Source organism: Anabrus simplex, chromosome 1 (genome assembly GCF_040414725.1).
Source record: "Anabrus simplex isolate iqAnaSimp1 chromosome 1, ASM4041472v1, whole genome shotgun sequence".
In the NCBI taxonomy this organism is placed as follows: Eukaryota; Metazoa; Arthropoda; class Insecta; order Orthoptera; family Tettigoniidae; genus Anabrus; species Anabrus simplex.
The window spans coordinates 733,044,202-733,070,842 of NC_090265.1; the positions used below are offsets into that span (position 1 = coordinate 733,044,202).

General features: G+C 38.5%; 1 protein-coding gene across 2 annotated transcripts in view; it reads right to left on the reverse strand.

The window, feature by feature from the left end:
* Positions 1-26,641, reverse strand: part of LOC136856859 (zinc finger protein 83) — a 214,685-nt gene that overhangs the window by 41,647 nt on the left and 146,397 nt on the right. For both annotated transcript variants that reach the window (XM_068225189.1, XM_068225190.1), the window contains exons 2-3: positions 15,529-15,599; positions 5,448-5,546 (exon numbers count right to left, since the gene is read on the reverse strand). In XM_068225189.1, coding sequence (XP_068081290.1) covers positions 5,448-5,546; positions 15,529-15,599 — 170 coding nt within the window. The remainder of the gene's footprint in view (positions 1-5,447; positions 5,547-15,528; positions 15,600-26,641) is intronic.

A 26,641-nucleotide genomic window follows, 5' to 3' on the forward strand; every position in this document is an offset into this window, starting at 1 on the left:
CTGCATTTCCTTGCCAGCGCGATAGAGAGCTACCCCCGGCGAAATTTAAGGTCGCTTGGATGATGCACTTGAAGCTTCCTCGATGCAGAGCTGTGGCCCCTCCCCCAACAGCAATTTACGGCAACAGGCCAGCTAGCTTAGGTAAGGGGTGTTAGTTTTGATATTTGACACTTGAAGTCTTCAGCGCCACACACTAGAGACTGCAGGGAAATTATCAACATCTTAACAGTATAGCCACTTGCACATCACCTTGCTAACAAAAATAGAGCCAGTATATGAAATCAATTGTAATAAGGAAGAATATATTTTAGTCTTGGGTTTCGGCATGTATACAGTTTTTTTCCAGCAATTCATTGATGGGACGTGTAGAGTATGTGTTCTTATAGCCACAGAAAAATACTTAGGTTGCCCAGCATGAACACAGAGTTAAGCGCGAATGGTTGTCTGTAATGGTGGTATATAGTGAATTTTTATAGTGTTCCTCTTGGATTATAAGTGAAGGTTTCGCGAGTTCTGTGGCATTCTTCATGAATATAACGTGTGTTATACATCATGACAAATATTTTCCCTCGTTTGTTGTTGATTCACGTACACTCAGTATGCGAGTGAACTTCAACGACAGTAAAATACCAGTTAAATTTTGCTGATTAGTTTAGATTAGGCTTTTTAAGTAAAAAACAAATAGTCCCAGTGTATTTTTTGTGAAAACCATGACTGTACTATCACGAAGCGTGACCAGATGAAACTGTAAGTACATTGTTTAAAATCTACTATAGATTAAGTTATGATGGTGTCGTCACCGCCGTGAATATCAATTTGGAAGTATGTGCGAGCGTGTGGTTGAAAATATTCTTGAAAGATCTATCTCAGGTAGACCTTTCCACGAAAAATGCCGCCTTATAAAATGGTAATGTTGACTTTAGAGAGTGTAGTGGGGCTATGATTGTTTATATTTAAAAAACTTTTTACAGCTGGGTTAATGAATATGTTCACCGCACACCAATGAAAGAGATACTGGTAAGGTACAAAATGTATTATGCACCCATATTCACCTGGACAATGACAAGTCGGGAGGAGAGTAGAATTCAAGTCAGCGAAATGAAATAACTAAGATGAATGATAGGAAAGACAGAAGTGTGAAGGAGGTTGGGATGCAAAACCTAAATGAAAGAACTGATGGCAGTAAACTAAGATGGTTTGGACATGTACAGAGGATGGAGGAGAAAAGAATTCCAAAACAGATGAAGATGAAGTTTGAGGCAAAAAGAGCAAGAGGGAGACCTAGAATAAGGTGGAGCTATTTGATATAGAGGAGTAGAAGAAGAAGAAACTAGGACTTGGGCAAAATGATCGAAGAGGAATGGTGGAAGGAGAGAGGAATAATAATAATAACTTAAATGTTTCCACCTTTTCAATACAATATATTCACAAGATTACAAAATTATACGGTACTAGTTTCGACCCATCTAGGGGTCATCATCAGCCGTATTGGAGCAAAGATCATTTGTGGCGAAATCCTAAGACAATATTATTTTAAAGAATAACAAGTGAAATGAGATGTTATGGTAATAGTTAATAATACAAGGAATATACATAATAAGAGGTTTTTAACAAAGAATAAAGTATAAATGGGGTGTTGTAAAAATTATAATCATGGAAATCAGTAAGTTCTTGTATTGAAATGAAATATGGCTTAGGAAGAGGGCTTAAGGTGGGGCTGAAGGGTGCGGGAGAAAGTGTAATTGTCTTGGAAAAGTACCTTTGATTAAATTTAGGATTGAGTTTAGGTTGGCTGCATTATTGTTTCTGAGGAAAGTGATAAATAGATCGAAGAGTATGTTGGGTTTCTCTGAGATTTCATTGAGATTGTGACTGGCATTAAAGTATTGGTCTAGGTGTATGTAGTAATTTTCCATTATGTTCAGTAAAGGGCCCTTGTTTGCTAATACGAGGATGTCCATGTCTTGTTCAATATTGGTGAAATTATCGTTATAATCTTGCATGTGTTGGCCGATGGCTGAAAACTTGTTGTATTTTATTGCGTTAGTGTGCTCGTGGTATCTGATAATGAAGTTTCTCCCGGTTTGCCCGATGTAGGTTTTTTTACAGGTGGTACATTTGATCCTATAAACTCCTGATTTTAAAAAACTGCTGGTCTTGTTGATGTGTGAAGTATTGTATAAAACATTCATGTTCTTATTGTTGGTTTTGAAGGCTATTTTAACGCCTTGTTTCTTAAAGATGTTATGTATATTCCTTGTATTATTAACTATTACCATAACATCTCATTTCACTTGTTATTCTTTAAAATAATATTGTCTTAGGATTTCGCCACAAATGATCTTTGCTCCAATACGGCTGATGATGACCCCTAGATGGGTCGAAACTAGTACCGTATAATTTTGTAATCTTGTGAATATATTGTATTGAAAAGGTGGAAACATTTAAGTTATTATTATTATTACTTATATATTGTTCAATACGGACCAAAAACATGAAATTCATAACCATCAAGGAGAGAGGAAGGTGGAGAAGTGCCAGCAGGAGACAGATAAGGGCAGAGGAGAGGATGACACCTCTCCCTAATGCTAAATGAATGAGACCTGTATACCTCAGAACACGACAAACCAACCTATCTCTCGTTTGAGTCAAATACCGCTAAATTTATAAAATACTAGCAAGATACCCGTGCTTCGCCACGGTATTATAATGAAGTTTATCATTGAATGCTTCACGTTTTATATATAATCCACCGAAATTCGTAATCTGACTCGCTTTCTGAGAGATTACGGCAAAGTTTTTCAATCTTTCTTTTCAGCAATCGATTTCGTACTTCCCGGGCTAGGTCCAGGTATTAAACCCGGTATGTTGGGTCCCTAAATCTTTGCCATCTTTTCCTATAAGCATTTTTAATATGGATCAAATCCCTGAGGAGATCCGGCGTGGTGTCGTCTTGGGTGCCTTGGTGGTACTGAACCCACGGCCGGACTGCCAGGACCCATTTCCAGCGCGGTCTGCACATTTTTATGATGGTCCAGAACATTATTATTATTATTATTATCATTATTATTGATGGGATGGAATCCACAGCAAAATGTAAGACCGCTACTTGGTGGTAAATTACATCTGCAGCCATTGTCATTGCTGACAATGTGACCAGCACCATCGTCACGCGTAGGCAAGTGCACGAATGAAATACTTCCGTGCATTATTGACCTTATTACAGAGGTGAACAATTGCACGGTCAGTTTCATTCCTATCATTTATTTCAAATGTGTTTAAATTTGTATTTATATGCCAGGAGAATCTACTGTAATCTATGTTCTCCAAAGGAAAATATATTTCTTGAAAACAAACCCAGGAAAGATTAATGATCAGAATAAGTACATTATGAATAGTAAAATCAATTGGTCTCAACTCCTTTTTTCACCCCACCGCCGTAAATACATTTACCCCCCCCTTCCAAAAAAAGAAGGCGTGTTTCCTTATGTTCCTTTCACACACACACACACACACACACACACACCCCTTAAGTGAATTTTCCGTTAAAATACTTGTTTCTTTAATAGTAAAGGAATCTTCTAAATACCAATTATCGTGACTCTAACATCTTCAGTTTTTGAGATATGTGTCTTCATAACAGGAATTCAACTCATTTTCACCCCCGCCCCACAAAATGATTTCCCCCTAAAACGCTTTTTTCTTTGATTATAAAGGAGATCCCAATACCAATTTTCACGTCTGTAACATCTTTAGTTTTTATTAGAGGCAAGTATCCTCATACAATTAATTCAATTTTTCAATTCTTTCACCTCTCCACCCCCCTTCATTGGTATTTCCGAGAATACGAGTTTCTTTAATTTTAAACCAGATTCCAAATACCAATCTTCATGTCTGAAAAATCTTTCATTTTTGAGATAATAGTAACCTCATACAAATAATTCAACTAATTTTTCAATTTCCCTCCCCCCTTTAGGTGGATTTCCGAAAACAAAAAAATATGTATCCCTTTATTTTTAAAGGAGATCCCAAATACCAACTTTCAGGTCTGTAATATATTCTGTTCCTGAGATATAAGTATCCCCATTTAAGGCATTCAACCCCCTTTTCACCCCTCCTATTGGGATTTAATGAAAACAAAAAAAAAAATATGTGTTTCTTTATTTTATGGCAACAGGCCAGCTAGCTTAGGTAAGGGATGTTAGTTTTGATATTTGACACATCTGTACACTTTAAAAGTTTTGAGATACACTCATTTTAAAAATTCACCCCCCTTGTCATCCCCCATTAACTGGATTTTCCAAAACAAAAAAATATGTGTTTCTTTATTTTTAAAGTAGATTCCAAATACCAATTTTCAGGTCTGTAATATCTTCAGTTTCTGAGATATAAGTGTCCTTATTAAAGGCATTCAACCCTTTTTTCACCCTTCCTATTGGGATTTTCCAAAAACAAAAAAATACGTGTGTCTTTATTTTTCAAGAAGATTCTAAATACCAATTTTTACATCTATAAACTTTAAAAGTTTTGAGATATAGATACACTCATTTTAAAAATTCACCCCCCCCCCCCCTTGTCATCCCCCATTAATTGGATTTTCCAAAAACAAAAAAATACATGTTTCTTTATTTTCAAAGGAGATACCAAATACCAATTTTCAGGTCCGTAGTATCTTCAGTTTCTGAGGTATAAGTATCCTCATTAAAGGCATTCAACCCCATTTTCACCCCTTTTCAACCCTCTTATTGGGATTTTCTGAAAACAGAAAAATACCTGTTTCCTTATTTTTAAAGGAGATTCTAATCACCAATTTTTACGTCTGTAAACTTTCAAAGTTTTGAGATATACATACTCATTTTAAAAATTCACTCCCCTTTTCACCCTCCCCTTAAGTGGGTTTTCAAGAAACTAAAAAATACGTTGTTTCTTTATTTTTAAAGGAGATCCCAAATACCAACTTTCAGGTCTATAATATTCTCAGTTTCTGAGATATAAGTATCCACATTAAAGCCATTCAACCCCTTTTTCACCCCTCCTATTGGGGTTTTCCAAAAACAAAACAATATGTTTCCTTATTTTTTAAGAAGCTTCTAAATACCGATTTTTACATCTGTAAACTTTTAAAGTTCTGAGATATAGATACTTTCATTATAAAATTTCACCCCCATTTCACCCCCTTAACGAAGGAATATCCAAAAATCCTCTCTTAGCGAGCACCTACATGTTAATATGAATATATCCCCAAAATTTAATTTTTTTATGTCCAGTAGTTTTGGTTCGGCGATGATGAATCAGTCAGTCAGTCAGTCAGGACAAGTTCTTTTACATGATTAGCTAAGGTTAAATATGAGAAACATGATGGAAATACTAAATTTAGTGCACCAAAGAATGAAATTGAAAGAAACTTTCATCCAGTAAAACTTCCACACAATAATTTTACAACTTACCTGAGAAACATGTTCCTTCAAATCTGGTGCGAAAGTCTGTGGTTCTCTTTTTGGAACCAGCTGGGGTTGTGGATCTTGCTTTACCTCAATGTCTGTAGCCTGGACAGAGGAACAGAGGTCATAATATGGCCATGGTTAACTTCATGTACATCAAGTACCAAGTGTATGCATAAGTCTTTTCCAGTTTCATTAAGAGATGGTGCCAGCTAACAATACGCAACATATGAATTTGATACATATGTCAGTTTGTTTGTCTGACATTAACCTACCAACACACACAAGTTGAGTCCGCCAAACACTAGTGTCTCTGTTGTATTGTTCAGTGATCAAGTTGATGTTTGTGCCTGAAAAAGAACATTTGCGGCATGCATTGCTTTTCTTATTTAATCAAAAGGAAAAGGCCTTGGGAAGTCATCGTTTGCTGGCAGAAACGTATGGTGAAAACACTCCATCAATTAGAACACGTCAGAGATGGTTTCGACAATTTAAACCTGTGCTTTATGTCTGGTGGAACCAGAGCAGCACTGTGTGTTATGAACTCTTGAAGCCTGGCGAAACCGTTAATGCACAACGCTATCACCAACAAATGATTAATTTAAATCACGCATTGATCGAAAGATGACCGGAATGGGCCAGAAGACATGGTAAGTGATTTTCTTACACGACAATGCACAGCAAAACCAGTGAAAGACACAATGAAATCGCTTGGATGGGACATTCTTCCGTACCCGCCGTACTGCCCCGACCTGGCACCATCTGATTACCACCTCTTCGCATCAATAGGGCACCTGCTCGCAGAGCAACACTTCAGCAATTTTGAGGAAGTTGGAAAATGGCTCGATGAATGGTTTGCCGCAAAAGACAAGCAGTTTTTCTGGCATGATATTCATAAATTACCTGAAAGATGGGCGAAGTGTGTAAGAGCCAATATTTTGAATAAACAACATATGAATTTCCCTAGAAAATTACGCGTTTTCTTTACCACAAAAACCGGCAAAAACTTATGCATACACCTGGTACATGCCATATACCTAATTAAGAACTAGTCATATTCAGAGATAAGGAATACATAACAAGAGGTCGGTGTGGGAAGAGGGAGTAATGAAGGAACATGGAAACACAAATGGACATCGAAAGTCTCCACATCATCAAATAGGTTCCCTCCTCATCAATTTCCGTTCTTCTACGAGGGCTGTATTTTCAACCTCCGATGGGCACATGGCCATAACAAAATGATTTTATTAATGAAAGTTTAGTAGTTTCATACTTTTTTCAACATAATTGCCAAAACGATTTAGGCATTTGTCGTATCGTTACACTAGCTTTCTGATACCCTCTCCAAAGAAATCTGCTGCCAGTGAAGTAATGTGCATCTCGACAACCTTATGAAGTTTGTCGTTTCTCCACCGCAAATGGAGGTTTACAATCAGTGAACTTTGTACAGCAATCCCAGCCATTTCAAGGTCTTCTCCAGTAGCAGCAATTAGGGGCGGGCGAGGGGGACAATCGCACCCCCACCCCCCCGCCCACTTTGTGGAGAAAATATTACATTTTTATTCCATTTTAAATGGCCAAAAGTAGGAATTATTTATAAAAAGCCATTTATATTGTTATTTAACAAGTCTGTACAGAGTTATCCTCCATTTACTACAGACCTATGCATGAACTAAATAATGGATTGCATGAATAGTTGGTTATATGGCAAACGGCAAAAGTTATACACACGTTAAACCTTGGCTGAATCAGTGTGTCTTGACTGTTTGCTGATTCAACTAACTTCCCTCCCGTATACTTGCTGAGCTACAGTGCCCCATATCATTACAACATTGCACTAATACACTGCAGTACTCACACGCGATAACTCTCCACTGTGTCCAAGTGCCTCTTGCTCACTGATCACATGTTCACTTCTTTATTTTCTTTATACATAATACCCTCACTTCACTTAAATACATACTTAACTTTCCTACCCTTGTATACTCTTTTTCCCTCCTCCAATACTCTACTACTGTTTGCTTACAGCTAAGTACTATCACTTCTCCCTTCCTGTAACGTTCGTATACACACATTTCTAACTACAACTAAGTACTTACTTACATTACTAGAATTATTCCATTCATTTTTTCATCCATCTTATAATTTTACGATCATTCTCTTTATGACTTAAAACTAATAGTTCACTATGACTAAAAAAATTCTAATCACTATAGTTTCTTTACATACTTTTAGGAGATGAAAATCTTCTCTTATTTCCCCACACAACACACATCCTGCATTGTCCTTTTCCTTTATCCATCCCTTGTTTTTGTGGATTCTCATCATCCACCATATAAGCCCTCTTCTTTCTCTTTACTTATCCTCACATTAGTTTCCTTGTTTATCATATTAAATACTGAGAGAGTTAGCTTGCTCCTGCACTCAGACTCCTGCAACTGTCTTTGAATATCCTTGACCCTTCTTGCAATTCTCTTCCATAGTATAGCCTCTCCCCTAACCATGCCTATCACCCACTAATTACCTAATCCTAACCTCTCTAAGATTTCACCTTACCTAACCAATAATCTTTGGACATATTGTCCCTTTGGTGTTGATATGCCCTCTGCAGGAGCAGCCCCCACGCCCCCTCTCCTTGTTTTACCCTTAACCAATAACTTATGATTCTCTTTAAGATGTCTAATTGAATATTCTCATCACATATTAGTCCTGCACCACAATTTGCTGTACAGTATGGCAGTCCCATTACAATTTTGCTAAACTTACTTAGTATTTGGTTCAGCATCTCACTCGCCACTTCTACTCCCCATATCTCAGAACCATATAACATTCTGCTCTTTACTACAACTTGAAAAACCAATTTTTGTATCTTATAGTCTATATTCGGGAACTAATTTTCTAGAATCGTTATTACTGAAAGTGCTGCTAGGCCTTTCCATTTTGCTTGTCTTATTTGGTGGGTCCATTTCCCGTTGCTAATTATATATTCCTTACTCTAGTTTATTAGTTACCGGTATCTCCATTTTTCTTCCTTTATCATCCATTGTTCATTTGCCACTCTTTTTCCACCCTTCTTACCTATCACCACCTTTGTCTTACCAATGTTAATTTTCAATGACCATTTTTGAGAGAATTCTATCACCTCATTTATACTTTTTCCCAAGCCTCCCGCTGTTAGTGTCATCAGGAGAACATCGTCTGCAAAGATCAAGCCTGTTATTTCTAGATTTCCTAATTCTGGACAAGCCCACCTCTCTCCACCATGGGCCTGTAGTATATCATTTATAAGTAACAAAAAGAGATTCAGTGATAACTTGCACCCCTGTTTCAACCCCATATTTGACTCTATTAATCCACATACTATTCCATCATCTACTCTAATACTGCAATATACCCTTTCATATATATAGCCTCAATCGCCCTTCTCATCTTCTTCGACACCCCTAACCGAGCCAACTTCTCAAACAATGCCCCGCTGCAAACTGTGTCGAAGGCCTTCTCAAAGTACACAGCAGTAATATATATTATTGTTTTAGCAATCATAATATTGTCGGCTGTTCTTCTCCTCTTTCGAAATCCACTCTGGAATATCGTGAGGATGTTGAACTCTTCAGCCCACCTCATCAGCCTACTTGCTAAGATTCCTGTATATACCTTACTGAGGGAATCTAATAGTGTTATTCCTCTATAATTACTAGGATTGTCTCTATCCCCACACTTTTTATAAATTGGGCAGATTATGCCCCTCTCCCATTCCTTCGGAAATTCTGCAAGCTCAAATATCTTATTACATACCTGTACTAGAGTTCCCAACATTTGTTTACTTTTAACTGCTTCTTTCCAAAACATTTGGCTTTGCTCATCACCTCTAATACTTCATATTCAGTTATCTCATCATCTAAGTACGGTATACTTATCTCAACACCCCGTACCACATCCAGACACCTCACATTATTTTTCCACACCTCTTTTCCTCTTAATAATATCTGGAAATAATCAACCCACTCTTCCTTATTAATTTTAGATTTTACATAACCTCTCTCCCCTCTATTTATTCTGTTAATTCTAGTCCATACCTTATCTCCCTGGTTAATTTTACATTCTATATTAATCAGCCGAGCCCGCTCTTTCTGCCAAAGTTTCTTTCTACTAATAACTCTTTATACTCCTTCCTTATTTTACAAAACTGTTCTCTCATCCCCGTATCCCCTCTTCCTGCAGGCCTTCAGAGCTCTAATCACTTCCACTCTCTTGGTTTTGCATTCCTTGTTATACCATCCTTCACCCCATCTCTTTTGCTTGTGTTTCCTTTCCACTTGTGCTATATTCTTTAAGGGTTTCCGTAACAATTCTACGGTTAAATCCACATTCCTACTATCTAGTGCTACTTCGATACTGCTCTTAATAATTTGAAATTCTTCCCTTTCTAGATATGTTTTTATTTTATATTTGGTGTTTTCACACCACTTGTATTTCTGCACTATAGTACTCTTCACTTTTTTCCTCCTTCCATTCTCTTCTCCCTTGTATCTCCTTGGTGTAACATAAATTGGGAAATGGTGTGACTGCGCTCACTCCTTCACTTCTATCTCCTTTAACATCTCCAATATATCACTCCCTGCGTTGTAATGTATGTCAACTCTCCTCTTTCTTCCCCCCTCCACCACCCATTTAAGATAAATAGGTTTTCAGCAGCACATAATTCCAAGAGTTTATTCCCATAGATATTCCTCTCTTTGTCCTGACTCCTATTTCCTCTCATTACCTATCCTCCCTCCTTATTGTAAACTGGGGTTAAGTCTCCTACTCTTGCATTCCAGTCACCCATCATTATAATTCCTGTTTCTTCAAACTTCCCTCTAATTACATTTATTTCACCTATTAGATCCTCAAAAAAATTCCTGTTCGCATATGTTGATCCTTATTAATAATCTTGACCATGATGGTCGGGATTGGATCCGTATTGACTCAGTAACAGTAAATATGTTGATCCTATCGGAGGATTATTCAAACACGCCGGGCATATATATTTCTGTCCTCTCCCTTCCTGTCTAAGCCTTATTCATAATATGTCTTCCATATCATTAAGTATTTCTTCTATTTGGTTATTAATTTCTCCTTTTATTAAGAGTCATATTCCTTCAGGGTTTCCATCCCTGGGTCCTTTCTTCTTTTTCATTACATTTTAAACCACGAATCCTTTCCAGATTACATCTCCCCCTTCTGGTAGTCAAGTTTCTAAAAATGCAAATATATCAAATATTTTCACCATCTCTGTCACTACCTTATAACCTAATTTACTTAATATTCCTTCTATATTTACAAACCCTATCCTCAATTCTAGTTATTTCTTACATCATCACCATTTTCTACTTTGTTTTTATTACTCTCAAACATATTTGAAGTCTTACTCCTTGTGATTCTAGCTTGTTCTATTTCTAACGTATACTCTTCCTGAGTTTTAGGTGTTTTACCATTCCCTTCCCCTCCCCCCTATCAGTCTGCGACTTATTTCTCTTTGCTCATAAATCTTTTAAACTTAGGTTTTTACCCTTTACCATTGTCTCTCGTCTTCTTTCTTCTATCCCCTTGCTGTCCCCTGGGTGCTGCTCGATAGAAAAAGCCATTTATACAAGCCCTGTTATTTTATCAGCTAATTTATTTTCTTTAATTATTAAGACCAATTTTAGCGGAATTACCCACAAAATATCGTTCTCCCGGCTAACCGATTTGTATATCGCCACAGCAAGTAGTGGACACTTCACATGTGCTGTGAGGAAGGGTAGCAGGGGTATATTTTTTTGCCAAGGTCATGGACACTGAGGTATTCACCCGCTTGCCGTGTGCATTCATCACCCTAGCAGTCTCTTTAGTGTCTGTTAGTTTCTTAGTGTGTAGTAAAACACTAAATGTTTTTTTAATTGTATAATCACTCCATACTTCTATTTAATTGTAATACATGTGTAACATTGTTCCTTTGGTGAAGTTTTTATTGAATCAAAATCTCAAAAAACTATTATTACCGCACTTATGTTGGTAAACTGTCAACCTTACCTCTCTGTTGAAATTTGCTCACAGATCATCACGAAACTTAATATTTTGTAGCTTTTCCTTTCAGTTTTGATCTGCCTCCGGCCTGCTCATTCTGTAGCGGAGCAAGGCACGTCAGCTAGCTTAGTAATAAAATCATTTTGTTATGTCAATGTGACTTTTTACTTTATAGCCTATCACACGTTGAAAAAAAAAACATCCAGCTTTTGTATACCCATCTGTTGAAAAAAAAACCATCCAGCTTTTGTATACCCATCTGTTCTAAGCCCCCGACGAGCTTCATCAGGACGGGCGTCATTACTAATAGAGGGGCCATCTCGACAGGTCTTCGGTCTGGGTGCGAGTAGTGCAGAACAGGAAAGAAGTTGGATAAATAAAAGGCAAGGGAAGGAACATTAGATAAAGCATGGACTTTCATGACTGCTAAATGATATTAAAATATATAATTTTGGGGATGTTAGGTCAAGAAATACTTATTGTAAACAAACGCGATTCAAACCTGCAACCAGGATCGTGTTCAGAGCAATAACAAAGATGTCATTCCATAGTAAACAGACTCAAGAAAGTGAGACCCTGTTAGAAATGTAGTTCATTCCAGGGCCTCTAGCATCAAAGAGAAAGATGTTGACGAGTTAACTATGGAGGGTAGCCACGATCTACTCAATATGTAGCCATCATCTTTGTTAAAATTATTCAGGTGTTTAGCAATTTCTATCACCTCATGAATGATTCTAGGTGTAAAGCGTTTCTCTTTACAAATGACAGAAGATGCACCAAAAATGATTTGATGGTCATTATGTACGGCATGTTCTGCTACAGTAGACTTCTCTGGCTGGCAAAGACGTACCTAAGTGCCTGCAATGTTCTTTAACCTTTATTGCTACCTTCCTACATATTTGACCAGCATAAACTGATTCAAAGGAGCAAGGAATCATATATATTACAGCACAGTTCAAACCAATACGATCTTTAACAGATTGCCTACGATGATGTTAGGCTGTTGTGCCTTCTGAGAATATTGCCAATCCTATCCATGACAGACTGTATGAATGTCAAGAAGGCCAGACTCAAAGGATGAGAATCACGCGACGATCTGTCTTTTGGCTTAATATGTAGCACTTCATCAATGTTTCCTTGATTAGCCATTGCTCAGGAATTTTCTGGTTAGGAATTAAAGTTCACCATTTAACTTATCCTCCTCACAAACCTTCCCTTGCTCACCTGATAAGGATGTTAAGCAAAGCACGCTTTTGTCAAGGATGGTGGTGAGAGTATCCATGATGATATCTATTAGTACGGGTGGGTGTACACTAAACCGAATTACCTCAAGTTCCATCTAATTTCCTAGAAATCAAACCATCCAAGAATGACAAACTTCCTCCACGTTCAGTCTCCACGGTAAACTTAATGTTTGTATGTATGCAGTTCAAGTGATCCAAAAATATGGTAAAAAACATATGTGGTTAAGTGTAAGAGAGGGCCATGAGCCCTAACTTCACCACATACAAAGGCATAAAATAAATAAATTAAGAACAGAGGGCAAACATATATTTCTGTGGTCCGACAATGACCTGCCATTATGTTTGTCTTAATATGCTGACATACCAAAAGTTATGGCGCCACCGTGCCATGATATCTTGGAAGTGGTCAGACCTGTATTGTGTGTGATCTGACATCTCAAGAGCCAGTGTAAACAACGTCTGTGCTCATCGTGGCAAGGTGACGTGAATTATCATATTTCGAACAAGGTATGATAAGTGAATGGAATATTCCATTGTCAAAGTTGTGCGAATGTTTAACATTCCTCGATCGACGGTGTCCCGGGTGTACCAGGAATGACTCATGTAAGACGTTACGGCCCACAGTGAACATCGCAGTGGACGACCATGGCTGATTATTGATTGTTCGTTGTAGAACTGTTCGTGGTAACACATAAACCACACTGGCTCAAATCACATCCATATTCAATGCAGGAAGTACCAGATCCATATCCAGTAGCTCAGTGCAGCGTTCTTAGACATCGATGGGATATGGATCGCTGAGGGACTGGCGACATGAAACCATGGTTCACAGTTGTCAACAAAGCACCATAAAGGCTGGTGGCAGCTCCATAATGGTGTAGGGGCCGAACTACCAGAAGAGGTGACTGTTGAACTGCTTGGTGAACACTTGCAGTCCTTCATGGATATCATGTACACCCACAACGATGAGATATTCGAGCAGGATAATGTACAGTGTCATCGGGCACAAGTTGTCCAGAATTGGTTTGAAGAGTGTTCTGGAGAGGTTTTTTTGTTGTTTTTACCATTTTATTTACGTCACACCAACACAGATAGGTCTTATGGCGACAATGGGAGAGGAAAGGGGTCCAAGTAGGAAGGAAGAATCTGTGGAGTTGATTAAAGTACAACCCCAGCATTTGCCTCATGTAAAAATGGGAAACCATGGGAAACCATCTTCAGAGCTGCCAACAGTGGGGTTTAAACCCAGCATTTCTCAAATTCAAGCTGACAGCTACCTGACCCAAATCGTACAGCCATTCACTGAGTGTGGAGAGTTTCAACAACTGTTGAAAATTGTTTCATCTACCTGGATCAATTCTGTAATCTCAATTTCAACCTTAATGACACATCAGAAAAACCAAACCCTTCATTTGATCTATTAATTCCTATTTTCAATAAAATGAAATTAAGTACTCTAACCCCCCCCCCCCCTCCCTTTTTCTTTTTTTACTCCACATTTCCTCCAACAATCAACCACCATTCCACATTCCTCAGCCGCACCTTAGGCTACATTATACCTCCCATCTACCACTCAGCTCTACTCTATTTCTTTTCTTTTGCTGTTTCAACTTTTTCAATGATCCATATTGGAAACAAATGAACATCTCAACACTTCTTCATCAACAATATTCTGTTCACACTTGTTTCAGCTGAACTGAATTCAAGAAGATTCTTCAAGTGCTGGTATTTTATGTGTTTTTTTTTGTTTTTGTTTTTTTTTTTGCTAGGGGCTTTACGTCGCACCGACACAGATAGGTCTTATGGCGACGATGGGATAGGAAAGGCCTAGGAGTTGGAAGGAAGCGGCCGTGGCCTTAATTAAGGTACAGCCCCAGCATTTGCCTGGTGTGAAAATGGGAAACCACAGAAAACCATCTTCAGGGCTGCCGATAGTGGGATTCGAACCTACTATCTCCCGGATGCAAGCTCACAGCTGCGCGCCTCTACGCGCACGGCCAGCTCGCCCGGTTTTACGTGTTTTACCTGGTTAGCTTCCTGACCTTTGGCCACATGGGTCCCGCGTTCGATTCCTGGCAGATTCAGGAATTTTAACCATAACTGGTTAATTTCACTGGGTGTGTGTTGTCTTCATCATCATTTCATCCTCATCACGACGTGCAAATTGCCTACGGGCGTCAAATCAAAGGACCTACATCTGGCGAGCCAAACTTGTCCTCGGACACTCCTGGCACTAAAAGCCAGACGCCATTTCATTTCATTACCTGGTCTTTTGTGAGGTGCGTTCTTCAAATTGGAAGAAAACATTTTAGAACTTACACAAGACGTGTGATCGTGATGAGCGTTTAACATTCAAATCTTTACTTGTCTTGCACCAAATATCAAAAACGCTTGCTTCTTAAATTTTATCTATCTGTAATTCATGTCTTGCCTTAACTTCAGTGATTTCGTCTCTAGAAAGACAAACTAGTTTCATCAAATTTATGTAACTTTTATACGTTACAATAAATAGTATTGAATAGGTGGAAACCTTTAGCTTTTATTTCACATTACATGGCAGTGAGTTCGCTAGTGATGACATGGGAGTCCCTTAATATTTTACGGTCCACCAAAACTCTACTACCTCATCTGGCATCATAGTCAGACAGTCTACCACTGAACCACCAAGGCAATAACAATCCCCACCTTGCAAAAGGAACAAAATTTAAAATACTGTATTACAGAAGAATATGAACTCTTTCAACAGCAAGTGAAGTTCATAAAGAGAGAAAAAATATTCTCAATAATTTACGTACCTGGGACAGAATCTCTTCTGAATGCTCTTCCCACTCCAGTTCAGACTTGATGTTGGTCACAAGCTCCATAACTAGAGAGCAGTAAAATGCCAACTATCAGAACAACTTTATTATACACTTAAAACAAGAAAACTGAGTGATAAATACCACCAGCACTGGTATTAAGTCAGTTAGTAGTATGACTAAGAACTCATTTGAGTCCAGCAGCCTTGAATACATAAAATATAGCAAAAAAATAAGTAGCATTTACCTACCTTTATTTTACAATTTTCCAACTTTGGATATAACATTGCTCCACAACATAAATGACATTACAGCGAAAGGTAAATCATGCAAATCTTACGTTGTATTGCATATGGGCAAGTGATGTATTCGTTGCAGGTTATAAATTATATATAATACAAGGAGTGCAAATGGAACAACAAGTAGTTCTCAAGAGGCTGTGAGTAACACTAGACAATTACGCAGCAACAGGAAGCATATATGAACAAGCTCAATTTGGAAATGTACGGTGTTCATTCAAATTCTACTTCACATTACAATGTTTTCATTTCACCAACAAGTTTGTTCAGAAACAATACTGACGTATTGACAATATAGGATTAATGCCAACACATATTGTACAAGTGTTACTCCAATAACATCGAGAATAAGATATGTGTTCATAATATAGGCAATTATCAACTGCATAAAATCATTAATATAGTTAACAAAGGTTCAATAACAATTACACAAGTCAAGTAATACTGAATCCATACAGTTAGCCAGATCTCAAAAGATTTTTTTTTTTTAATGATTTTAAATAGGATGTTCAACAGATGAGTTTCGTCAATAAATTTAAAGGACAATGTTAACACTAAGATTTTAGACAAATGTGTTTTAACTTAAAACCATAATTTTTATTGTATAAGATTTGTAAAATACTATAAGATTTGTCACTCATGCTTACAAAGCATATTTTAGCTCAATAGAATATGTTCACGATCTTATCAAACCTTGGGTAAATGATAATTGGCTGATGATGCTAACAAAAAGGAGCGAAACATGTACCATATTAACAATTTAATAAAGATGTAAGTCCTCATCAACTTATTATGTATTGAATAGGTGGTTTTTAATAAAATTATAAGAATTTGAATCACAAAATGATGTGTTCATTATGAATGCCAGAGTCCCACCAACCTACCCCTAGAAGTGTACACTGTCTCTCTTATAAGTCCAGACCGAACGCACGGTGTTTGTACTCTGCGCTATGGCAGCTGCCTCAGCCGAACTTACTTACCTTATAAAAGATGCTGGAAGTGTCGTCCTTCATAATGAGGACTTACTCAACACCACTAAGATTTTCTGCGCACCAGTAGCGAGAGTTACGATTGTTCACATGACCATTAAGATATAAACAGGCCTCATCCAAAAAGAACACAAGCTGTAAGTCGAATAAATGATCATTCAGTGATGCAAGATACCACTCACAATGTCCGGCTCCATGGCTAAATGGTTAGCGTGTTGGCCTTTGGTCAATGGGTCCCGGATTCGATTCCCGGCAGGGTTGGGAATTTTAACCATAATTGGTTATTTTCTCTGGCATAGGGGCTGGGTGTATGTATCGTCTCCATCATCATTTCATCCTCATCAAATGCGCAGGTCGCCTATGGGAGTCAAATCAAAAGACCTGTATCTGGCGAGCCGAACTTGTCTTCGGACACTCCCGGCACTAGAAGCCATACGCCATTTCATTTCATTTCACTACTCACAATATCTCGCTCTTGTGGCTGGATCAGCAGGTTTTAAGCAATGAGGCCATGTAAACCTATACGGTTTGATGCGTAACAGCTTTGTAGCTCTCTGTGCAGAAGAAATCAAAACCCCTACAGGTTGTGCTAAGTTTGTGAGTGATTTATTCAGTGATCATTCAAGATTCGCACCAATGTCATCTAGCGTTTCCTCTGTTATAACTGTTTGTGTGCGTCCACATTTTTTATTAAGCACTGAGCCAGTAGTTTGAAATTTGTTTACAATTACGTGAATCTGTGCAGGAAATTGCTGAACAAACGCATCGCATACCCACTGAGCCGACTCGTACTTAAAATAACTTTTACATACGAAAATACCGTGTTGCAATGATAACTGTCTCTCTATGTTAACAGCTGAGCTTCACACTCACAAGTGATGCTAGGTCGAACACATGCACGCTCCTTACAAGGTCAAGAGCTATGCGTGTGCCTCCTGTACAGCTGCTTAGGTCTCGGACAGTAGAAACGCTGCTCGATGGTGTGAGTTTATATGAGAGAGCCTGTATGCACAGAAGTGTAAATATATCCCCTTAACTAGAACTAGAACACCATCACAACATCAAATTTCATAGTGTGGTAATAACTTGATACCTTACACCTCAATAAAATTACTTGGCATTCATATTTGCAGCAATTTTTAAATATTACAAGCATGTTGAAGAAATAATGTGCAAAGCATACAATCATAGGATCTCTACTGGGAGCTAGAAAGAAAGCAGTTCAAACAGCCTATATGGCATTAGTACAGCCAATACTGTTGTATGGGCTTCCTTCCTCTCACCCCACTACAGCAGAGAACATGACATGACAAAACAAGAGGTAGTTCAATGCCAAGCAGAACGACTGATCACTCAACACGGTTATTTAAATACAGCCAGGTCACTCTCCCCCATAACAACCCTATATAAACAAATAGATATTGCTTTTTTGAGAAAATCCCTTGCAGGTAACATTCACTCAAAGTCGAGGTGTGTCCTTTTCCCCTCCACCTGCAAGAACAGCATCTTGTCAAAGTGGCTTCTTTATTCATTCTGCTCGGCTGTGGAATGAACTCTCACCATAGATAAAAGAACGACTTCTCACTGAAAAATTTTGTAAAGAGGTAAAAAAATGTATGTTTAATGAAACCTTCTGTATATAATATAATTTTTAAATAGGTCCACCTTATCATACAATGTATACTATATTTACAAGAACTGGGTACCGTATATAATACAATTGATAAAGCAGTACGTTTCATCCTTTTTTTTTTTTTTTTTTTTTTGGAGAGGGCATCTTCAGCGGCTTAGAAAATATATTAATTTCATTACACAATACAATTGATAAAGTGGCCTCCGTGGCTCAGGCGGCAGCGCACCGGCCTCTCACCGCTAGATACCACGGTTGAAATCCCGATCATTCCATGTGAGATTTGTGCTGGACAAAGCAGAGGCAGGACAGGTTTTTCTCCAGGTACTCCGGTTTTCCCTGTCATCTTTCATTCCAGCAACACTCTCCAATATCTATTTTTTTTTTTTTTTTTTTTTTTAACAATTGGCTTAACGTTGCACCGACACAGATAGGTCTTGTGGCAATGATGGGATAGGAAATGGCTAGGAGTGGGGAGGAAGCAGCCATGGCCTTAATTAAGGTACAGCCCCAGCATTTGCCTGGTGTGAAAATGGGAAACCACGGAAAACAATCTTCAGGGCTGCCGACAGTGGGGTTCGAACCCACTATCTCCAGGATGCAAGCTCACAGCTGCACGCCCCTAACTGCACGGCCAACTCGCCCGGTATATTTCATTTGTCATTCATTAATCATTGCCCCAGGGGAGTGTGACAGGCCTCGGCAGCCGGGACAATTCCTATCCTCACTGCAAGTTGGGGGCTTCATTCATTCCATCCCTAAGCCGGTGACTGACTGGAGAAAAGGTGTAGGTTTTCATTTCACAATTATCTGACTCGTTGGCTGAATGGTCAGCATACTGGCCTTCAGTTCAGAGGGTCCCGGATTCGATTTCCGGCCAGGTCGGCGATTTTAAACTTAATTGGTTAATTCCAATGGCTTAGGGGCTGGGTGTATGTAGCGAATTCAGCATTCAAAACCATCTTAGGTAGGGCCTGTATATTCACAAACATGCAGGTCACCTAATAGGCCGTCTACGAGAAAAAGATCCGCACCAGATCTCTCTGGAGGCCATACGCCATTATTATTATTATTATTATTATTATTATTATTATTATTATTATTATTATTATTATTATTATTATTTCACAATTGATAAAGCAGGACATGTTTCACCCTTCCATTTCATTATGTATGGTACCCAATTCTAGTAAATATACATTGTATGATAAGGTAAACCAATTTAAAAAGGAAAAACTTATTTACTACTGTATTGCAAAGTGATATATATTCTATTAGGTATTCGTTTCCCGTTTCATGTTAATGAGATTCTACACTACAGTACGTACCACCTGAGGCTACGGACACTAAAAACTTCCATTGTATCCCTTGCCTACCATAAGTAACGGATACAAACCGTCCCAATTTTTGATGGAGAAGGTGGGCATAATCAATCATTAATAAGCAACCTTATTAGCCTGACAGGAAAGGCAGAAGAAGTGGTAGATATTCTGGAGAAAGAGGGTATATAAATTATGGCGTTGAGCAAAGTTAAATGGAATGGGGATTGGAAATAAGAGGAATAGGAAAAGATACACATTATACTGGAGTGGTGGCCGAGAAGCAGAAAAATGGAGTGGGCATGATAATTTCAAAACAGCTGGAGGAGTATGTGGATATGGTAGAGTACATTAGCAATAGGATAATAAAAATTAGATTGAGAATGAGGAATGAAGTGAAGGACCTCATACAAGTGTATGCACCACAGACAGGGAACAAAGGGGAGGATATTGAGAAATTCCTGGAGAAACTAGAAAAGATTCAACTGATATGGGAGTGATTATAATGGGAGACTTAAATGCACAGGTAGGAAATAAAAGACAAGGAAGTATAAGAAGAAGAAGGCGTCCCTGGAAAGGCAAAGTATCGTACGCAATAAAATATGAATTTTATAGGAGATGATAAAAACAATTATCGAGTCGAATACTTACAGTTTAGGCAGTTTCTGTTTTTATTCTACTCCAGAAATAAATTTTTCACCTTATTGTCATGTTGTTGTTGTTGTTTGAGTCATCAGTCCATAGACTGGTTTGATGCAGCTCTCCATGTCACCGTATCCTGTGCTAACCTTTTCATTTCTACGTAACTATTGCATCATACATCTGCTCTAATGTGCTTGTCATATTCATACCTTGGTCTACCACTACTGTTCTTACCACCTACACTTCCTTCAAAAACCAACTGAATAAGTCCTGGGTGTCTTAAGATGTGTCCTATCATTCTATCTCTTCTTCTCATCAAATTTAGCCAAATCGATCTCCTCTCACCAATTCGATTCAGTATCACTTCATTCGTGATTCGATCTATCCATCTCACCTTCAGCATTCTTCTGTAACACCACATTTCAAAAGCTTCTATTCTCTTTCTTTCTGAGCTAGTTATCATCCATGTTTCACTTCCATACAATGCCACTCTCCACATGAAAATCTTCAAAAACATCTTTCTAATTCCTATATCAATGTTTGAAGAGAGCAAATTCCTTTTCTTAAGAAAGCTCTTCCTTGTATGTGCTAGTCTGCATTTTATGTCCTCTTTACTTCTGCCATCGTTAGTTATTTTACTACCAAAGTAACTTCCTTTAAGACTTCATTTCCTAATTTAATATTTCCTGCATCACCTGCTTTCGTTCGACTGCACTCCATTACTTTTGTTTTTGTCTTATTTATTTTCATCTTGTACTCCTTACCCAAGACTTCATCCATACCATTCAGCATCTTCTCGGGATCTTCTGCAGACTCAGATAAAATAACAATATCATCGGCAAATCCCAAGGTTTTGATTTCCTCTCCTTGCATTGTGATTCCCTTTACTGCCTGTTCTATGTAAACACTGAAAAGGAGGGGAGACAAACTGCAACCTTGCCTCACTCCTTTCTGGATTGCTGCTTCTTTTTCAAAGCCCTTGATTCTTATCACTGCAGACTGATTTTTATACAGATTGTAGATAATGCTTTGTTCTCGGTATCTGATCCCAATCACCTTCAGAATCGTGAATAGCTTGGTCCAATCAACATTATCGAATGCCTTTTCTAGATCTACGAATGTACGTGGGCTTGTCCTTCTTGATTCGATCCTCTAAGATCAGACGTAAAGTCAGGATTGTTTCACGTGTTCCTACATTTCTTCTGAAGCCAAACTGATCTTCTCCCAACTCAGCTTCAACTTGTTTTTCCATTCTTCTGTAAATAATGTGTGTTAAAATTTTGCAGGCATGAGATACTAAACTAATGGTGCAGTAGTTTTTACACCTGTCAGCACTGGCTTTCTTGGGAATAGGTATAACAACATTCTGCCAAAAATCGGATGGGACTTCTCCTGTCTCATACATCTTACACACTAAATGGAATAACCTTGCCATGCTGGTTTCTCCTAAGGCAGTCAGTAATTCAGAGGGAATGGCATCAATTCCAGATGCCTTGTTACTACTTAGGCCAGTCACAGCTCTGTCAAACTCTGACCTCAAAATTGCGTCTCCTATTTCATCAGCATCAACTACCTCTTCTTGTTCCAGAACCATATTATCTACATCTTTACCTTGATACAGCTGCTGGATATGTTCCTGCCATCTTTCTGCTTTGTCTTCTTTCCCTAGAAGTGGCTTTCCATTTGAGCTCTTAATATTCATACATCTAGATTTCCTTTCTTCAAAGGTTTCCTTGATTTTCTTGTATGCAGTATCTACCTTTCCCAGGACCATACAACCTTTGACATCCTTGCACTTCTTCTTCAGCCATTCTTCCTTAGCTACCTTGCACTTTCTATCCACTTCATTCTTTAATAGCCTGTATTCTTTTCTGCCCTCTTCATTTCTAGCATTCTTGTATTTTCATTGTTCATCAATCAGGTCTAGTATCTCCTGAGTTTTCCACTAATTCTTAGTTGTTCTTTTCTTCCTTCTTCCTTCCTAACATTTCTTCAGCAACCCTACTGACTTCATTTTTCATGACTATCCACTATTCCTCTACTGTGTTTCCTTCAGCCTTTTCATTTAGCCCTTGTGCAACATGTTCCTTGAAACAATCCCTCACACTCTTTTCTTTCGACTTGTCTAGATCCCATCTTTTTTGCATTCTTTCAATTTCTTCAGATGGCATTTCATGACCAACAAGTTGTGGTCAGAGTCCACGTCTGCTCCTGGGAAAGTTTTGCAATCCAACACCTGGTTTCTGAATCTCTGCCAAATCATAATGAAGTCTATTTGATACCTTCCAGTGTCTCCAGGTCTCGTCCACGTATACAGCCGTCGTTTTGGTGTTTGAACCAAGTATTGGCAAGGACTACATTATGATCGGTTCAGAATTCAACCAGCCGACTTCCTCTTTCGTTCCTTTGTCCCAGTCCGTATTCTCCTACTGTATTACCTTCTCTTCCTTGGCCTACCACTGCATTCCAGTTTCCCATCACAATTAGATTCTCGTCACCTTTTACATATTGTATTAAATCTTCTATCTCTTCATATATTTTTTTCGATTTCCTCATCATCCTCTGAACTAGTAGGCATATAGACCTGCACTATTGTGGTGGGCATTGGTTTGGTGTCTATCTTGATGACAATAATTCTTTCACTATGCTGGTCATAGTAGCTTACCTGCGCGTAGAGGCTCGCGGCTGTGAGCTTGCATCCGGGAGATAGTAGGTTCGAATCCCACTATCGGCAGCCCTGAAAATGGTTTTCCGTGGTTTCCCATTTTCACACCAGGCAAATGCTGGGGCTGTACCTTAATTAAGGCCACGGCCGCTTCCTTCCAACTCCTAGGCCTTTCCTATCCCATCGTCGCCATAAGACCTATCTGTGTCGGTGCGACGTAAAGCCCCTACCAAAAAAAAAAAAAAAAAAAAAAAAAAAGTAGCTTACCCGCTGCCCTATTTTCTTATTCATTATTAAACCAACTCCTGCATTTCCCCTGTTTGATTTTGTGTTGATAATTCGGTAATCGCCTGACCAAAAAGCCTGTTCTTCCTGCCAACGTACTTCGCTTATACCAACTACATCTAACTTTAGTCTATCCATCTCCCTTTTCAGATTCTCTAACCTACCACAACGATTCAAACTTCTAACATTCCATGCTCCAACTCGCAGAATGTCAGTATCCATCTTCCTGATGATCGCTCCCTCTTGTGTAGTCCCCACCTGGAGATCCGAATGGGGGACTAGTTTACCTCCAGAATATTTTACCCGGGAGGAAGCCATCATCAGTACAGCATTCATATAGAGAGAGCTGCATGTCCTCGGGAGTTAGTTACGGCTGTAGTTTCCCGTTGCTTTCAGCCGTGTAGCAGTATCAACAGAGCTAAGCCATATTGAGTATTATTACAAGGCCATATCAGTCAATCATCTAGACTGCAACCCTTGCAACTTCCGAAAGGCTGCTACCCCCCTTTCAATGAACCATTCCTTAGTCTGGTCTCTCAACAGATACCCATCCAATATGGTTGCACCTGTGGCTCGGCTATCTGCTTCATTGGGACACGCAAGCCTCCCCACCGTGGCAAGGTCACATGGTTCGCAGGAGAGGTTTATTGTCATATATTTGGTTATGTGTTAATTAATCATAGCGAAAAGGAACTTCTTTTAAAGCTGTGAATGTCAAGACTGTTTGGTGGTCATTATTGAGTGCACTGTTTAACGAACTGGTCTTCTTGCGATAGCTTTTGTAGCACTTGCGATATTTTGGAGGGACTGATTTGAAGGACTATTAGGCATGAGAATAATAAGAGATTTTCTAAAATTATTGTATTAAGAAATGTAGATAAAACACAACAGGAAAATTGACTTACTACACTACAATAAGAGAATGATGGTGGAAATTACATTGATTACAGTACAATATTTAGAAAATAACATTTTTATCAGTTCTCCTCATCTGTTTGTGGTAACAGATCAATGTGTTTGGAGTCGTAAATAATGTTTAGACACCCGTTGTTTCACCTGCTAATCTCCTCATTGGATATCACCCATCAGTCATCAGAAGTACACCCAGTTTCCGGAGTAACTCAGTCACAAATTTATTCACAAGATAAGTACTGTAGTGTAATGGTGTGTGGCCTCCAAAGAGGCCCGGTGCAGCTGACCTCAATCAAAACCCTTCTGTTATTTCTAATCTTCTTCCAGTTGAAGTCTAACTCTTTGACAATACTTCTCAAACTGATACAACCTTCTCTGAAACCAATCCTCTCTGCTGAAACAGATTGTAATTTAGATATTGACGGAGTTGTTTTACGAAGAACGTAAAATTCAAGGATTGTGCGTTGAAATCTTAAAAATCCATTACACGTTTTTTTTCCCTTTCCGTCTTTTTTTCTGGTGTACCAAATGAAGCTTCTTCAGTCTCTTGCTGTCTCTGTTCTACTATTTATTAATTTTGTGCTACTGGTTTAACGTCACAAATCGAGGAATTTCGCACCTTAAATTATTTTTAAACATTCAAAATGATGTTATAAATATCATTTTAACAGTTTTATAATGTATTTCCATCTATCCAGTGAAGTGTAATCTAAGAGAAAACGTTATTTGACTAAGTGACATTTCGAAATAATAGACATTTTTTGGCAGCTGAGAGAGAGGAAACGACGAGGATTGGGAAGGTAGTGACTGTGACCTTAAGTAAGGTACAGGCCCAGCATTTGCCTTGTGTGAAAACTATGGGAAACCATCTTCAGGGCTGCCGACAGTGGGATTCAAACCCACTACCTCCCAAATGTAAGCTCACAGCTGTAACCGCAAGGCCATCTTGCTCAGTTAAAATTCTTTTAAAACACTTTTGTTGAATCTGCTATTTTTTGTTGTACTTTTAACATTTCCCTTCTATAGGCCTACTGTTCTTGTGTTTTATTCTTTCTGTCCTCAGCTTCCTCATTCATAAAACTATGAACACTGAACAATCTCTTGCATTTCTCCTTTTGTTGTCGTAAACTTCAGTTTACAAAGGTGAAAAATGAGAGTATTCTCCTAATTTTTAGCATTTTTTCAACTTATATTATGTAAATTATTTCAAACTCCCCTCATTTTTCACTGAAGATGGCTCAAACGAGCCGAAACATGTTTGAATTTGTTTACTCCGTCTAATGACGGAATATTTATGTATTGAATTAGGAGGATACTCTCATTTTTCACCTTTGTAAAGTGAAAACCGTCAATACGGAATGATTCTCATATCTTGTAACTTCAGTTTAGAATTTTCAGCGGCATAATCCACTTCATGCACGAACAGTAGGAATACATACGGACAATGAACCGATTTGTTTAGCTGCTGACCGTACTTGCTCAGTCGAGTTTGTTACAAGAAGCACTACCTTCTCTTCACTTCCCTTTCTGTCCCTCTTCTGCATTTCACTGGTATACTAGCTGTCAACAATGTGCGATAGGTCAGGCAGCAAGCTTTGCCTTATGTTTCAAGTGCAAAATTGATTTGAGGCAGTTATAAAACATGTACTACAGCAATGACCGACAACAGTCATGAACAATGAAACTGAAGCATCTCATGTTCCCTCCAGAATTAAAACTTGTTGCATACGATAACCTGTGTGCAAAATACAAGATTCTAACTCAGGTGCTTAAGATGTAATAACTGGTGCTTATGATAACCTGGTGTTCTGTATATTACTGATGGTGGTTACGATAATTTCTTTCTTATTGTTTTTACCCTTTACATTCATTTCAAGCTTACAATACTTTGCCAGCATGTGCAGTGAAGTCTGACTGATGTATAAACATTGTAACCTCAATTTTGACAAAAATGTTGCTTACGATACTTTGCCTTTCCAGGGACGAAGTAATCAGACCATATGGGTATGGAAAAGGAATGACGAAGGGGAGAAAACAGTTCAGTTTTGTGAGAGGAATGGAATGATTGTGAGCAACACATGGTTTTGGAAGAAAAACAGCAGGAAAATGACAAGATATGGCTGGGGTGAGAGGAGAATAAAATCAGTAATCGATTACTTTCTGATGGTTCATGGTATGGGTTACTGTAGTCACGTCCTAGTTCGTGAACCATGGGCAACGGCTGAGTGGCCTAGTAAGTGGTCCTGAGAGCCGGGATACCAGTTGCTATGGAATGGGAGTGGGCATTTCGGACATATTCTGAGCCATGGCCCTCCTTGTGCTCAGGCGGCTAGGACTATACAATTTACCGGTGGTCCATAACCCGTTAG